At 36.2% G+C, this 17159-nt stretch overlaps 5 protein-coding genes across 5 annotated transcripts in view; 4 read left to right on the top strand and 1 right to left on the bottom strand.

The window, feature by feature from the left end:
- The window catches only part of CBG11970, a gene marked incomplete at both ends in the record, with an annotated part of 6186 nt that extends 5807 nt beyond the window's left edge, over positions 1-379 (top strand). Inside the window, 2 exons of the mRNA XM_045237222.1 lie at positions 85-221; positions 267-379. Coding sequence (XP_045100781.1) covers positions 85-221; positions 267-379 — 250 coding nt within the window. The remainder of the gene's footprint in view (positions 1-84; positions 222-266) is intronic.
- A 349-nt stretch (positions 380-728) lies between these two features.
- Positions 729-6390, top strand: CBG11971 (the record flags this gene model as incomplete). Its single annotated transcript, XM_045237217.1, has 7 exons — positions 729-845; positions 3137-3283; positions 3653-3733; positions 3803-3909; positions 3954-4135; positions 4292-4589; positions 6237-6390. 7 exons carry the CDS (start codon positions 729-731, stop codon positions 6388-6390), a joined length of 1086 nt encoding a protein of 361 aa, XP_045100780.1.
- Positions 6391-6545: 155 nt separating this feature from the next.
- On the bottom strand, positions 6546-6857 carry CBG11969 (the record flags this gene model as incomplete). Its single annotated transcript, XM_002646218.2, has 2 exons — positions 6546-6778; positions 6845-6857. The coding sequence occupies 2 exons, from the start codon at positions 6855-6857 to the stop codon at positions 6546-6548; spliced, it is 246 nt and encodes an 81-aa protein (XP_002646264.2).
- A 5055-nt stretch (positions 6858-11912) lies between these two features.
- On the top strand, positions 11913-13132 carry CBG11967 (the record flags this gene model as incomplete). The annotated part of the gene is made up of 5 exons (XM_002646217.1): positions 11913-12096; positions 12145-12312; positions 12364-12443; positions 12494-12961; positions 13013-13132. The coding sequence occupies 5 exons, from the start codon at positions 11913-11915 to the stop codon at positions 13130-13132; spliced, it is 1020 nt and encodes a 339-aa protein (XP_002646263.1).
- A 501-nt stretch (positions 13133-13633) lies between these two features.
- The window catches only part of CBG11966, a gene marked incomplete at both ends in the record, with an annotated part of 4515 nt that continues 989 nt past the window's right edge, over positions 13634-17159 (top strand). Inside the window, 3 exons of the mRNA XM_045237203.1 lie at positions 13634-13682; positions 13732-13829; positions 13876-13955. Of these exons, the coding sequence (XP_045094716.1) occupies positions 13634-13682; positions 13732-13829; positions 13876-13955 (227 nt within the window). The remainder of the gene's footprint in view (positions 13683-13731; positions 13830-13875; positions 13956-17159) is intronic.

The raw sequence follows: 17159 nt of genomic DNA, 5'->3' as shown, positions 1-17159 counted from the left end.
AAAAACTGTCGAGGAAATCGAGAAAAGTGGAAAAATTTGTGTCTTGGACATCGAGTTGCAAGGAGTTCGTAATATCAAAAACAGTCATCTGGATGCTAGATACATCTTAATTCGTGCTCCATCCATTAAGCTCCTCGAAGAAAGGCTGAGAGCTCGAGGAACTGAAACCGAGGAAAGTTTGAAAAAACGTCTGCAACACGCAGAAGAGGATCTCGTTGAAAGTAAGTGTTTTTTTTTCAAATTTTGCCAATAGATATATCTTTCAGTTGAGAAGAATCCGACACTTTTCGATAAAGTGATTGTGAACGACGATCTTGAGCGTGCTTACAAGGAATTCGTTGACCTTCTTCGTGAGGATCTCGAAAAAACGAAAAAATAAAACAGTCTTCCTTCGCTCCTCATTATCTTCCGCATTCATTCCGATCCCTTACTTGATGAACGTCTTATCATGAGTATCGCCGATGTTTTTGGTTGTGGTACTCCATCCTCTGAAAATCTTTCCATACTGCTTTACTCTTTTTTTCTTTTCTTGATTTATTGCGTCCATTTTCAGATTATATTTTCAGTTAGCTTTTTCTTTTCAGACAGCACATTAATTTGGTTATATTTATTTATAATAAATTTTAGTTTTTTTAAATGATGGGTTTCACAATTTATTCACTGTCATTGAGCAGAGAATCTACTTACGAAAGGAAACCTGATGGGTGACATAAACAAATGAAATATAGATGAAATCAAGACTTCCGCCACTTCCTGCTCTACGAGATTTCATTCACATGTACCGGCTACGCGCAAAAAAGATTTTATCACAAAACTATCTGATGGATATGAACATTAACAGGAAGGTATAAAACAACGATAAAATGGGTAATCGTATCTACACACCAGGGGCACTTTTCACGCTGAGCTATTTTTAAAGGAAACTGTTTCACACAGTTTTTCCCGTGACATTTTAAAATGAGAGCCAATAAAAAATGAGACACGTGGATCCACAGTATTCACATGATGCGAATTAGAGTGAATTCAAGTTTGTTCCCCCAAATAGATAGATAGGTAGTACCTCAAAAGTCGAATCAGTATTACTGAAGTCGAATCAGTATTGAAGTGCTCCTTTGACTACCTCCTTTGATTTTCAGCCGTTTTTTCCGTTGTTTTGATTGAATCATTGTCTGATTCTAAAAATACTGGCACCTGAGAGTTGAATGCTGTTGCTCTAATATAGATTTTTTTTTTCTCGTTCGAACAGTTTTCGCAATCAAGCTTGGAATTTCGATTTAAAAATTCTAGAAATTCTAGCCACCAAAATGTTACCAAGATCATAATGTTATCAGAACATCCCACTAAATTCAAAGAAATCAATTTCGTTTGATACAATGGCGGATTCAAAGACGAGGCCTCGTAAATCGACACGAACGGCGCTCGCGAAATTTTCAGGTGCCAGTTTTTTGAAATTTGACAATATTGGTTGTTTTTGCTAATTTTTATGTAGAAATTGTAATGGATTTTTAGTAGAAAAAACGAAATTTTCACTGAAAAATGATGCCCTCCAATAGAATATCTGTTCTCGAGGACTCACGAAAAATACAAGTCCTCCCTCTAATTAAAGAACCCTTCTAATTCCTCGGGACCCCACGAATGATAGAAGGACCGGCCCTTCTAATACAGGTTTTACGGTAAATACAAAAAAATTAGCAACTTAAATCGGCGTATACTAAAAACAAGGCCCCTAGAAGTAAAATCAGCCATTAAAAATTATTTTCAGCTTCTAAAAAGTAGGCTTAGCCTTTAAAAAACGTTTACCGCACACACACACACTCTTAAAAATCAGGCTTCGAAAAAAAAATTTTAAAAAACCTGTATTAGAAGGGCCTCTTTAATAGAAGGGTCCCTCTAATAGAAGAGCCCTCCGAGAGGGTCTTGGAAATAGAAGGAATAGAAGGGCCCCCTTTAATAGAAGGGCCTCCTGTAATAAAAGGACCTTCTGTGAAAAGGACCTCTTTTCAAAATGTGTTTTAAAATCAGAAAATTTTCCGTACTTTTTCGGTGGAAAATATTCGGAAACTCCACAATTGAATAGAAATTTGTTGAAACTCTATTTTTCGATGAAAATCTTGCTAAATTTTGATGAAATCGGCAGGTTTTCATGAATGTTGAACAAAATTTCGTCGAATTTTTCGAAGCAAAAATTCGGAAAAAAAACTGGCCGGAAAAATAGAAAAGCTCTCTCTAATTGAAGGTCCCCTGTAATAGAAGGGTCCTCTGGAAATACCTTGGAACAATAGAAGAGCCGGCCCTTCTAATACAGGTTTTACGGTGAGAAAAGTAGGCTCAGCTCTTAAAAAGTAAGCTTAGAACCCTAAATTAATGGATACAAAAAACAAGTCCGTCTGAAAGTCAAATTAGCCCTTTAAAGTTACTTCAGCCATTAAAAAGTATGCTTAGAGCTTGAAAAGACATTTACAAAATGTGGAAAAAGTCCCTAGAAAATTCTGAATAGCTATGCGAAAAAGTTCCCTTTTCTGGCAATACTTGAAGTTTGTTTTCTGATCCCAATTTATGAATCCCAATTTATGAAAACATTTTTGAATTTTTACAGAACATATGTCTCTCAATCGATTCCGGAATTGTTTTTACACATTTATGAAAGTTATGTTTTTCCAGTTTATAATATTCGAAAATAATTTTTTTGAATCCCAATAATTTTTTTGAATTTTCAAATTAGTCCTTAAAAGTAGGAAAAATCCTTAGAAAATGCCTATGCAGGAAAACAATTTCCTCTTCTTTTTTCTGAACAGTTGGTAATGTTTTTCCAGTTTCGGAAACTCCAAAAACTACCCCAAGAATCATTTGAATTTAAAATCAGAAATTCGAAAAAAAAATAAAAAGTTGAGTTTAAATTTTTAAAACGTGAGGTATATAATAACCATCGAAACTTCCTCTAACGTGCTCCCGATTAGCCTTGTGGTTAACAGGGATGAATTTGAACCGTCGTTGGTTCGAGTTCTCCCCAGAGCCTAGTGGTTTTTGTCAGTATACAGTAATCGGGGCAAATCGGTAACAAAACACGGGAAATGCCCCCTGGTGTGGCGATACGATTGCGTCGAAAAAATAATAAAGTACACGGTTTTTCACATAGATCGCTAAACATGCAAAAGTCAATGAAAATGATTGGGTCATTGAAATCGGATCCGGTCCGGGAGGCATTACAAGAGGAATTCTGGAAGCAGGAGCATCAAGACTCGATGTGGTTGAAATTGACAACAGGTTCATTCCACCATTGCAGGTGCGTCAATCGTTTTAAATATATTGCCACCACCTGATAAATAAAAAGTGGAGTAATGGGAAATCATGATAAATATAAATCATGATAAAAATATGACGATAATTTTTGACGAGGGAAACATGCTCCGGGAAAGGATTCAACAAATTTAAAAGTCGGGAAAAATCAGATATCTGATTTTCCGAGAGAAAAAAAATTCAGGAAATAAATCTGATATCCGATTTTCCGAAAGCGATTTTCCGAGCAATCCTGATCGAAACACATCTAATTTGATAATTAATTTAATATCTAAATCATACATTTTATTATCCAAAAAATTAGTTGAAGTGGCTATACAATGAATGTAATTAAATGCAAAATTTCCCTTCCCAGCATCTGGCTGAAGCAGCAGATTCTCGAATGTTCATCCACCACAAAGATGCCCTTCGAACAGAAATCGGCGATATATGGAAGGTATGCTGAAAACCCCCTTCTGGGAGGGAACTCCTCTCTGAGCTGAGAATATAATTAAATATTTTCTAGAAAGAACCAAATCGTCCGAGTTCTGTCCCTTGGCATGACTCAAAATTACCACAGATGCATGTCATTGGAAATCTCCCTTTCAATATTGCTTCTCCACTTATCATCAAGTAATCAAAAAATGATCGTATTTGAATCATTCAATTTCTTTCAGATACCTCCGCGATATGTCTTATAGGCGTGGAGTTTGGGAGTATGGTCGAGTGCCTCTTACGCTAACATTTCAATTGGAAGTAGCGAAAAGACTGTGTTCTCCGATTGCTTGTGATACTCGTTCTCGTATTTCAATAATGGCTCAGTATGTGGCAGAACCTAAATTGGTTTTCCAAATTTCAGGTGTGTCTTTTCATTCCTGTTTTAAAAGTTATCAAAATACATACCGTAAAACCTGTATTAGAAGGGCCGGCCCTTCTATTGTTCCAGGGTACCTCCGGAGGGCCCTTCTATTAAAGGAGCCCTTCTAATACAGGTTTTACGGTAATTCATTTTCAGGTTCATGTTTCGTTCCACGACCTCAAGTAGACGTTGGAGTTGTTCGATTCGTTCCTCGGAAGACGCCACTCGTTAAAACATCGTTCGAAGTTCTTGAAAAACTATGTAGACAAGTGTTTCACTACAGACAAAAATATGTGGAAAAAGGGCTGAAAACGTTGTACCCGCCTGAAATGGAAAATGAAATGGCTGATGAGTTGCTGAAGAAATGTCGGATTGATCCAACTACAACATCCATTAAATTAGGAATGGAACAGTTTGCAGATCTTGCAGAGGGCTACAATGAGCAGTGTATCAGGTTAGTCGGGGGGGGGGGGGGGTTGAACCATGAATAGTAGAGAAATTCTCTGATATTTTTTATGATCTACATTAAAACCGAGAGCATTCAATATTCTCACTGGAAGCATCCTAGGATCCTCCAGTTGAATTTTTGGCATCAAACTTTTGAAATCAAAGTTCCAGTAAACAATAATTGTCCTATCTCAAAATACTGTAAACACTCGAATAGAATGTCCCAAAACCGTCAATTTCGAAAAACTTTCTGTGAAAGATATCAGAAAGTAGTTAACTGATAAAATGTTTATCATAAAATTAAAAACATTTTGTCAGTATGGATAGCCTAATTTGGATAGCCTAATTTCAAGAAAAAGTTCAATTAGAAGAGCCAAGAACTTCCCAGTGAGAAGTTGATCGTTAATTACAAAGAATCGAGTTTCACGTGATTCGACACCTACTTGTGCAAGTAGACGGATTAGTAGTTTTTTAAACACCAATGATCATGACCCAATTACTATAGCTCAGTGAGATCAGAACAGTATTCACATGGCAATCAGTGTGTCTTATCGACAAAAATTTTCTGATTTTGTCGACAAATTTACTTGACAAATTATCGATAAATTTGTCGATAGAAAACGATAAAATTTTGCCGATAAATTGTCGACAAATTATCGGTAAATTTATCGACAAAATTTTGTTGACAAATTGTCGATAAATTTGTTGTTTTTTTTTGTCGATAAATTTGTCGAAGGGGGCATTTGTCGACAAATTATCGACAAAAATTGCTATTGACCGCGGGAATTACTAGTAAAAAATCGTATCTCATCTTTTTTTTCTAGGCCATCTGACCTGGTGGCCTAATTTTTCCAACATGAATTTTCTAGGCCACCAAACTTTTTGACCTGAAAATGATCTGATGTTAACATGGTGGCCTAACTTTTGCAATATGAGTTTTCTAGGTCACCAATCTTTTTGGCCTAGAAATGGTCAGATATTCACCTGGTACGTTTTCTGAGCCATTTTAACATGGTGGCCTAACTTTCGTAAGTTGAGTTTTCTAGGCCATCAACTTTTTTGACCTAGAAATGGTCAGATATTCACCTGGTACGTTTTCTAAGCCATTTTGGGGTGGTGGCCTAACATTTGCAAGTTGAGTTTTTTAGGCCACCAACTTTTTTTGCTTAAAAATGATCAGATATCCATCTGGTATGTTTTCTAGGCCATTTTTACATGGTGGCCTAGAAAACTCAACGCGCGAAAGTTAGGCCACCATGTTAAAATGACCTAAAAACACACCAGGTGAACATCAGATCATTTCTAGGCTAAAATCGTGGCCTAGAAAATTCATGTTGTGAAAGTTGGGCCACCAAGCCAGATAGCCTATAAAGTTTGCCTGGGTAAGCTCTTTCATCATTCTAGAAGTCCTAGGAAAAAATGGTAACGATACGATTTTTACAAGTAATTCCTTCGGTTAATAGCAATTTTTATCGACAAATTATCGGTAAATGTTGTTTTTATCGACAATTTGTCGGTAATTTTCCGATAAGTTTACCGGTAAATTTGTCGATAAATTTGTCGAAAAGGGCGTTTGTCGACAAATCATTTGTCTATAAGGCACACTGATGGCAATATACAGTTCTGATGATATATTTATCTATTTCGTTTTCAGACATCCTGGACTGTTCCTCTACGACTATACGAACAAACAACACAACCTCGAGAGTCTTTCGAAAGAACAATACCCTCTACCACCTCCTGTTCCAGTTTTTGATTCGCCTTCAGACGAAGACAGTGAATGGTCACTGAGAAACTTTAATTTGTAGATTGTTACATAGGTTTATTGTTATTTTCCATTATTTTTGTTTTTGTTTTTGTTTTTGATAGATTTATTCTGATCTTGAAGATTTGGGTAGTATAATAAAGATGAAAGAAGTTTTAAAAACATTAGAACATCAATGTACCGGGTAAAAATAAATATTTAGGAAGTAACCTTGTTGATGTACTCCTTGAATTCATCGAAGGTGATCTTGGAGTCTCCATCCTTGTCAGCCTCCTTAATGACTTGGATAAGAAACTTGAGGTTGGTCTTGAACACTGGGTCCTTCTTATCATCCTTCTCGGCTCCAAGAAGCATACAGATCACATCATCTTTGCTGATGAATCCACTCATGTCCTTATCATGAAGAGAAAACATTTCACGGAGCTCATGTTCTGAAAATTGGAATATTCTTTTTTTTTTGAAAATGAGAAATAATCAAAGTCTCCTATAATACTCACCCCAGGTAGCCATGACGAAAAAATCAATTAAGAATGAAAGAGTTCTTGAAAAACGGGGTGGAGGCGGGAGGTGTCGAGTGGGTAAACAGAAGGAGAATCGGAGAGAGAAGAGCAGTCAAGATGAAATGTTTTGTCTATTGTATTTGTTTTGTTAATTTGCATTTTTTCGAAAATCTCTTAGTGTATTTTTGAACTCAAAGGAAGGGGAACGATGCTCGTGAAGGTTACAGTACCCAAAAATTCAAAGTTTCAATTGCTTGATACAGAAGAAAAGAAAAGTATTTTTAGAGCTTTCAAGGGAAATAAAGAATTCCTAAAAAGTGATTCCATCGAAAGTTACTATCGCTTTCTTGATTTTTATTTTTGAAAATCCGAAGCGATTCCATGAATGCTGTTCTTCTGATTCTTCTCCTGATAACATTCTCTTGATCCCCTGTCGTCTCTTGGTTGTATCCACTCAACGCGAAACTCGAGGACGATTCCAGGAAACTCTTTTCTTAGCGCCTATCCTGCATTGTTTGTTTTGAAACACTCTATGTCAGCTAAAAGAAAGACTGAGCACAGTGAGATTTTACGAAAGGGGAACAAAAATCGAAAACTATTGTTCTCAAAAGGGATTCATGGAAGTTTGATAAGATAAATGAAGTGTTCTAGGTCACACAAACGTATAATAGTACGCTTCTTGTCGGCGTAGAAAATGGAAGAGATTCAGATTGGTATCTCGAAAGATTAGATAAAGCCACATTTTTATACAGGCGAACATATATTGAAGTTGAAATGTCAATTTACAGATAAAAAATAATCCAATGCCGACTTCAGCTCAATGTTCAGCCACCATAAATATTGTCATCCAATAAAATATTACAAACCTGTAATAGAAGAGGCCCAAACTTTTAACTTGGAATAAATTTATATCGATTCCTGTCAAAGATATGAAGCAGTTGTCAACTGATAAACTGTTTGTCATAATATCACAAACATTTTATCATTTGAAAATTTTTTATATATTGCATAGGAGCCAAGAAAATATCGCTCAAACCTGATAGTGCGGGGCCCTTCTATAACGGTATTCATATTCATGAACAGCTTGAAACTCATCTACATGTGGAGTGATTCAGAATATGTACAGTAATGGCTGTTCAAAGTACTCTTGCTCCAGCGATTTTTTTTTCAGATCAATATTTTCCGTATTTCGATTTTTCGGGAAATCATCAGGAAGTGTAACTGGAGTTCTGTGTTTAGCTAATTAAAAACCGGAATCCACAATCGTTGTTTCTGAAGTGTGGTGTATTCTAGAGTTATACTCTTTCAGAATTTCAGTCTGACAACATTTTGAGGTCTGAAACATTAATTCTTACTTACCTGCTTAATTGGAAATCACAAAAACTATTAAATAAATCAGGTGATAGGATTTCTAGTTGTCCGCTTTTTTGTGAAAATTCTTCAAACGAGATCTTCAAAAAAAAACAATACACTGAAAAGTTCGAAGTTATATAGAACCGCATTCGCTTCATTCCTAAAATACATATATTGGCAGAAAACTTGTTCAGAAAATTTAGCAAATACATGTGAAGTTTTAGATTTGATTGGAAAGTTGTTGATATTTTCGAAAAAAAAACAGAGAACTACTGATTCAAGTCTTCTCAGAGGAGTCCAGCTTCCGGAGAAAGCTCTACCCACAAAATTCAAGATTAAATCTTCAAACAACAATTAGTACCTGTCAAATATTCCAATTCCAAGATGTTTCAAGCAACCATTTTTCGGTATTGGGAAAATGATTTTCTAAAAATCTGAACATATTTTTCGATGTTCTTATAGTAGTTTTAAGCTCACATTTTAACAACTCAATTTCAAAAAATAGTCTGAGATATGCAGTAAATCATTTCCCGAACCCCGGAAAATGATTTCTCATACTATGTACACTGCCTCTCATTTTCTTTCATCCCAGCCGATTCGTAAATCCCTTGACCCTTCCAAGTCTTTCTTATTTATGTATCTTCTGAAGTTTTGTCCAAGACATAACGAAGTGTTCTTCACGTCATTACGGGTCCGTATCGGGTGCACACTCGTCACAATGAAACACTGAAGGCAGAGATAGGAAGAGAAAGAGACGTAGACGTTCGGTCGAGAAGACCCGCTCGGTTTCTTTGTCAACGCATAGGTGTGTCCAGGACAGAACGCTTTGTAGACGGGATATACGATGGTCCGTTGGAGAAAAGGAAAGAGAGTGGAAGGAGCAGAGAATGATGAGCAGCTGGCGGACGGTAAAAGGCTTTTGATTAATATGACACTTGTCCATTGTTGCGTCATTCGAAGAATTATGATCTAGTTGGAAGATTGAAAAAAATGGAGATACGGTAGGGGATTCAAAAGGGAGAAGTTCTTCCAAAGAATCTTGTCAGATTGAGAAGTTTCGAATACTATTTGTGCGGTTGGGAAAAGATGGATAAATTGGTCTGTGTTCTATTACATACGTTTTTTTGAATCAGAGGTTTTTTGTTTTGGGAATTCCATACCGTAAAACCTTCATTAAAACGGCCCCTTCAAAATTTGTTGTTTTGAAAATTTTCGAAATTTTGCAATTTTTTCTGAAACATCACAATCAGGGCTGGGATTTTACGTTTACGGTTTTTACGGATTTTACGGCATTTTGAGAGAGCCGTAAAATTTTACGGACCCCCGTAAAATTGTATCCGTAAAATCCGTAAAAACCGTAAAATTAATAAAATGACTGTTTTTGGCAAAAATAAAGAAAATTATTTTGAGTTTGGCGCTATTTTGAGTATTAACATTCTGAGATTTCAATGCAAAAATTGGGAAATTTTGTTTTTTCCGAAGTTTTTGAAAATTTTACCGAAACTTTTTGGAAAATGGAATGTCGAGATTTTTGATAAAAGTGAGAAAATGCATAATTTCTGAGTTATTGAAATGAAACTCCGCAAAATTACATACCTGAAATAGCGCAAAAACTTGAAAAAATAGGTTTTGCTTGCAAAAAACAATCACTTTGGAAATTTTACGGTTTTACGGATTTTTAAATCCGTAAATTTTACGTTTTACGGATTCCGTAAAAAAATAATTTTACGCCCAGCCCTGATCACAATAAAAAACAATTTTGACACCGAAATTTTTGATGGAAAATTTCGCGAAAATATTCCGGAAAAATAGAAGGACCTAATTAGTTAACTTGATTGAAAGCCCTTGAAGTAGAAGGAAGAGATGTCCGAAATGACTTTTTCGAGAAACGGAATCCGGACAAAAAATTTCACGGAATCCCGAAAATAGAATCTAGATAAAATAATTTGTTTGGAATCCAAAATATGGAATTATCCTGACATCTCTGGTGTTTTACGGTATTTCTGAATGAAAGTTACGGAACACTTTTAGAATTCCCACTAAGTCGTTGGCGAAATTGAAATCCATATCTTCAATATAATCGTTCTTCTTTACTAAACCCAACTATCTCTTACATAAGAAACGATTATCTACTCTGACAAAACAATGTCTCCAATAATTTTCTTGTTTTTTTCAGACCTCTGTTCGAATATTCCTCAATGTTTGGTAATCCAGTAAGCTTCACTTCATAAGCTTCTTTTCAAAAACTGTACTCTTTCGTCAAAACAACATGGAACACAGTTGTGTGTAGTGAATGTAAATATCTACAAAGATTACAAGTCACATTTCTAAGTTGTTCAAAATTGAAGCTGTTTCTGAAGATCCCACAACGACGACTACAGTAACCTAAAAATGTTCTTATTTTCAGGATTTATTTTCCTCGCTTTTCACGGTTTTTCGTTGTGTTTTATTTTTCCGAAAAAAAAAGAAAACAACAATTTTTGTAGTAAAAAAATTACTTAAAACGCACGAAAATCGCTGAAATTAACTCGAAAAAGAAATTAAAAATTTTAGGTTACGGTAGTTGTCATTGTTACACCTCTGGAAACGGCTGCCGGCGTTTCTCTTCCACAGCTCCGATTCCTTTAATGTTTACAACTTCTACGAAATGATCGCATCAGAAGTTTTAAATACTTTTCCAAGAGAAATAAACAACTTTCATCGTCCATCCCAAAAAAAAACAATACGATGCATATGTGGTCAGTAAAATGGACAACTGATAACTCGTGTTCCAGTCGGTACTAGTTGATACGAGTTGGAAGCAAAATACTTGTAAACAATTGAAGCTACAAAGATGTTCAGATTCTCCATTTCTTCTTCTTCCTCGTATTCTGATTCTTCTTCTTTTACTATTTCATACACTATTCGATCATATGTTTTGCGGGCAGAGAACAAAGAGAGAGCATGCAATTGGAGAGATGGAGACGTCATCATAAGGGGGTTGTCGACGTGAATCGGACGCGCCTGTCAAAGAAATTTGCATTTGCACCGGTGTCATTACCCCTCTTCTCTCCGCCCCAACAGCTTTCTTTTTTATGCTGTTTCTTTGTTGCGTCGTTATCGGCCCCGCCCATTGAACCGCCCAGAGATGGAAGGTCCTCCTTTCTCAGTCATCATTTCTACGCTTGCATTTGGAATGTGCAGAGCTACACAGCCGAGAGCAAGCTCTAACCCTTCTTGACCTATAAACATTAGGGATTCCCCCTCTTTTTATTTACACAAAGATCTCAGAAGAGTTATACTAAACGGGTTTTTGTTCATTCATGGTACTATCAACTATTTTAGTTGTGGACTTTCTTTCGTTTAGTGTGCTTTTTAGGCGGCCTAGATAGTTTAGGATTACGGTAATTAGGTCTAGCGGTTCGCAACAATACACTCATATTTCTGTATAGTCTTCCCGATTTTCACTTCTTCTAGAATTATGGTAGATTTTCTCAAGTTGCAAAAGAATAGGTTTTTGTTCTGTGTATAGTTTGTATACAATTTTTCGGTCTTCTTCTCGTTTTTTCGAATCGCACGTGTTTCGTTTTTTGTTTTAAATGACACAATACTCTCTTATCATCTTCTTCTTCTCCTTTCACCCTCGTTTTTTCCACCTTCTTCTTTTTTTTTCTCTTATCAGTTGTGATTCGTCACAATCCGGGAAACCCCTTGAGATCAGAATTTCAGGAAGATGTCGTCGAGTCCTCTCGGAGTTTTTGGAGCCCTTCCTGTCGACACGCTCACCACGATTTGTCGTCATCTTCCCATGAATGATGTCGTCACTGTTTCTCATTTGGACAATGAATTGGGAGATTGTGTGAAACGATTCATCTATCGAGAACTTAAAGGATTGAAAGTGGAAATCAATGAAAACGGTTGGATCTGCATCTTTAAATTGTAATTCTTATTGTCTTTGGTTTCAGAATCCACAATTCATTTCATCCACAAAGATAAGCGGAGCACTCAATTGAAGTTGGAAGGATATGCTTGGGAAGAAGTCGTGGCAAATGCAAAATGTGTTGAGTCCCTTGAAATGATCATATCCAAAGGAATGTCTACATCTTCATTGTTCAGTGCATTCAGAAAAGCTCGTGAGTTCTTATACTCCTCAATTGCATTTCCATATAAAACACTATTTTTAGCATTTTGCCTCCGATCTCTGAAAATCCAAATTCCAAAAGGAGGAGACAAATTTCCTTCGAAAACTTATGAGCTTCGTAAGGTTGGTATTCAGATCGATTCGACAACATCTTCTGAGTTAAAACATTACAGAGATGCTACGATCTTGCCACCAAACACCGCTCTTCTCTTCGTCATCTGGAAATGACCACTCCTGATGGGCAAAACGCATACGCAAATCTTAACACTGCCACATCATCTATGCGATTCACCTTCAATCAAGCAGAAGAGCCCGCACCCAGCGAGGAGGCTGAGCATAACAGTAGTCACACTTTTGTGTACACCGTCTTCCATGCTTTCCTGAATGTTCACACAATCAAAAATGTCACACTGGAAATCGGAAGTAAATTCGATCCAAACCTTGCTCTTCAGAAGGCGTACCAAATCGCTCTGCCTTACTCCGGAAGACCTATTCTCGAGAGGTTGACTATTGAATTCGGAAACAGTTTGAAATCGATGAACGAAGCTGATATGAAACAAGTACTTCTTCGCCACGTGGATGAATGTCATGTCTCCACTCCAAACCTTCAACACTTCCACTGTAGTCTTCCTCATGATGAGGTGAGTTGTATTTTAAAAAAAGTTTCATTTTATCATTCATTGAATTTATAGATCGACTTATCTCAAGAGTTTTTGACACTGCTGAATGAGCCAGTCACCAAGTCTCGAAGGAATCCGAAAAGCCAGCCATACAAATCGACGATTTCGCTTCGGACAGTCAGTTGTCAATGAATTTGAACCTTCAACAGAATGTACAATGTATTATGATCTTCCCATTTGATACTCAGTTTAACTGTACATATTTAATAACTAGTATATCATACTGTAATATTTTCACTGTTCGATAATACGTGAATACAAAAAATAAAGCAACCATTTTAATGAAATCAGAAAATTCACATTTCTCAAGATACCAAATCTAAAATGTATGCTATAAATGAACAGCTGAGATGAGATACGACATTTTCAAAAAGAAATGAGCAATCACAATTTCCGGATCATCACTGATTGTCATATCACTTTCACTTTCAAGTCTGAAAATATGACCACCGGAAGACAAAAGCTCTTACAGCTTTTAATGACGTATTAGTGATATAGATCTCTCTTTTCCTCTTCTTCTTTTCTAGAGAAACTCGAAACGACTGCTCTGTTACACTAATAACAGCTGACTCAGTTTTGAAGGCAACCGGTCAGTACTTCCTTCCATTCACACTTTACGTCTTATTGAATGAAATGGCTGACTCTGTAGCATCAATTGGTAATCGGTATATTGATAGTAATGGTAGGTTATCAACTATTTTCGAATAAATATTGAAATGCAAACCATTCAGATACCGATATGCATTTTCTCCGAACCTGGGCGGTTCGTAGATGTCAGCATACGGATTGGGATGTATGTGAAAGGATTCGATTGTGTGAATTGAAAGAAGTAAAGAGATTAATGTAGAATTCTATTAATTTTTCATGTTTTTGAGGCAAGAGATCGTGCTGCACAAATGGAGAAGACGATGAGATGGTGGTCAAGTTGCACAGCTGAATGGAGGAATAGATGGAGGTTTGTAATAACCATGTGAGACAGGCCTTTGCCGGGCCTTCCTCGCCGCTGTTATAGTTTCTTTTAGAATTAATTTTCGGACCAATTAAATCAGATTTAATAGAGCTTGACAAGCACTACAACATAATAATACAGTGCGGTGCAGGTTCTTATGTCCACCTATGTTTAGGGTCATAACTTGAGAGTTGTTAGAGGAATCGGTCTAATTTTTTGAAAATCGGATTCGAAACAACAAATTAAATATAGTGGACAATTTTTGTGATGAAACCTTGAAAACTACCCGAGTTATCTGGAAAAGTCGGAAATATGCCTTTTGCAACCGTTGCAAGTTTATACGTCCACTCCAAAGATCCGTAGATCAAGACCTCCAGCGAAGACGGAGGTGTCCAATTTTGATTCTTCCTTTTTTGAATCGGGCTTGGAAAAGAGAAAATAAAATGGAAGAAGTAAAAAAGGGATTTAATGAAAAAAAATAATTTCAAATATAGATATTTCCTGAACATATCAACAAAAATCATGAAAAATGACAAGTTTCAAAAGTGTACTGATTAGCCAGACTTTCGTCTGTTGATCCCTTTCGCCACGTAGAGGCTCAGTACATGAAAGGGAAAATGGGTTTTCACTGGGGGAAAACACCAACACAAAACCCCTGTCTCCGAGGAGACAGTTTTCTAATTTTCAATAGTTCTTTTTCACTGCTAAAAAGTTATACGATCGCTATTTATTGTTTTTGTTCATTTGTTTCTTTTTTCTCTGATTGAGTCTTTTGCAAAAGGGGGACGTTCAGTGAAAATGAATTCACCTAGCCATGAACCACCAAACATGGCGACCCTGAGGGCCTTTTGTAACTTTTTTCGCATCCGACCAATCGAAAGAAAAAAGGCAAATGAAACAATAAACAGCTTACGCAGGGAGCTTCAGGGCAGTCAAAAAGTGCTAGCGAAAATTATCAAACTAATTCAAAAAGTGGGATTTCACAAAGGATTGTTTTTTTTCAATACGTGGAATTTTTTCAACGTGGACAGAGGTAGGGGCGTGACTTAACATTGATTGATTTAAATATTTATTGCGTAACGTGTGAAAAGTTTAATAAACTCGGAAATTGAAAGTAGATTTACGTAACCCATTGAAAAAGTAAAAAACTAACAGTAAGGAAAAACGAGTGAAAACTAGGTTGAATCGCGCCGAAGACGCACCATCTGTTGTTTTATTTATTGGGCAATTATCTCGGTTCCTATAAAAGATACTCGAAATTTGTCAACTAATAAAATGTTAGTGGAAAAAACGGTGGTAATTTTGTCAGATACTTTTTTAGAATGAAAAACATTCATGCTAAGGTTATTTGGTAGATCATGTTAAACTTTCACACCTTCCCCCAGCTAGATCCGATGCACTTTTGAAAGAAGTTGAGACAACGTACGTGATCGTCGGTATGTGTCGGAGCTGGGACCATGATTGCTCTTTTGATGCCTGGATCATCTTTGAGACATCTCTAACTCGTCCACTTGATGACTTCAAGTTTCAGCTCCTCGTTGATACCATTACACGACTTCAAAGAATTTAAAACATTGGGATCTTGAGGGCAGAATTTGAGCTGATACTGTTTTTTTTTGTTAATTTTAGGATGAGAGAATAGTCGATATCACAGTGTGAATGAGTTAGTTGCTTTCTGCTAGCTTTTTGGTCCATCCAGCTGCTCCAACTGCCCCGATTGAAGCTTTTCCAGCATCAGTCGGCAAAAGATCCCATGACATGATAGAAACTCTAAGAAAGAGAACAACGTAATGAAAAAACTTTTTATAGTGATTTTAGTTATACAGAATCAAAATTGGACACCTCCGTCTTCGCTGGAGGTCGTTATCTACTGATCTTTGGTTTTCAAAAATTTTATTTTCAAAAATTGGACCGATTCTTTTAACATCTCTCAAGTTATGACCCTAAACATGGCTGGACGTAAGAACCTGCAACGCAACGCACTGTATTTGGAAAACTTCACCTTGTCCATGAACAAAGTTACATACGAAACGGACCGAGAAAAAACCAGCCCAGCCATAAACAAGTTACAGATCTCCAAATAGCATCATTTTGTAGTACTCGTCAAGTTCTATCCTATTCAATTGGTTTGAAACTATTGATACTAAAAGAAACTATGGCCGGGATCGCCACTGATGATAACACTGTGGCGAATTCTTTTTTGATTGTGTGGTACTACCATTCCGTGCTTTCACATACAGATCAGGCAGGTCAAACACTCTAAGCGAGAGCAAGACTTGTGATGTTATTCCAAACTCTCGATATTCTTTCTTTCGATTTCTAGTAGCTTAATCTAGTAGATTTCTAGTAGCTTAGTAAACAGTTGGAAAACACAAAAGTAGACATTTTTATTAGTATTGATTTATAAAAATCAACTTAAAAACGTTGAAAAGATACAACAATAAAATATTATTTAGGACAACTGAATAGGTGATAGATACCGTTTTTTTCTAATATAAGTTCACCCAAATCGTCAACTTTGAGCTGAAATGTCTCGATTCCGTTAAAGATATGAATAATTTGTCAACTGACAAATTATTTATCAGTTAAAATATTTTATCGAGATAATTGAGCTCAAGATAGACGGTTTGGGTGATCAGAGGAAATACGCTATAAGGTATTGTAAACACTTAATAGAGTGTCACCCAATCCGTCAACTTTGAGCCAACTTATCTCAGTTCCTTTTAAAAATACCAAAGAGCGGTTTACTGACAAAATGTTATTGATATGATAAAAGTTTTTTCAGTTGACCAACTGTTTAATATGTGTTACAGGAAATGAGATATTCAAGCTCAAAGTAAACGGTTTAAATTACACAGAGTTTTCGGTATTATGGGTTAATTATTTAATTAAAGAGAATTACTGTCTATTCAATAAAACGTATTGAATAGACAGTAGAAACATCGAAAAAAAAGAAAATGCTAAAGGAGAGATCATATTTTTTTCAGTTTCCAGTATCCTCGTATTAAGTTAAGAATTATTTCAATTCCCAGCATACTTGTGGAAAAGATAGCCGGCCCGCTTTTTGAAAATTTTGAAATTTTAGAGCGAATCATCATTTTTCAAGATGGTTTTTCTTCTTAGTGAATGAAAATCCACACTAGAGGCCGATACTGTCGACAAAAACTGTTTTGAAGTCGTAATTAGAAAAAAAAGTTTCATCCTTGGCTA

Source organism: Caenorhabditis briggsae (assembly GCF_000004555.2).
Source record: "Caenorhabditis briggsae complete genome, chrI, whole genome shotgun sequence".
Classification (NCBI taxonomy): Eukaryota; Metazoa; Nematoda; class Chromadorea; order Rhabditida; family Rhabditidae; genus Caenorhabditis; species Caenorhabditis briggsae.
The sequence above is the reverse complement of the archived record's forward strand: the minus strand, read 5'-3'. Positions and strand labels throughout refer to the sequence as shown.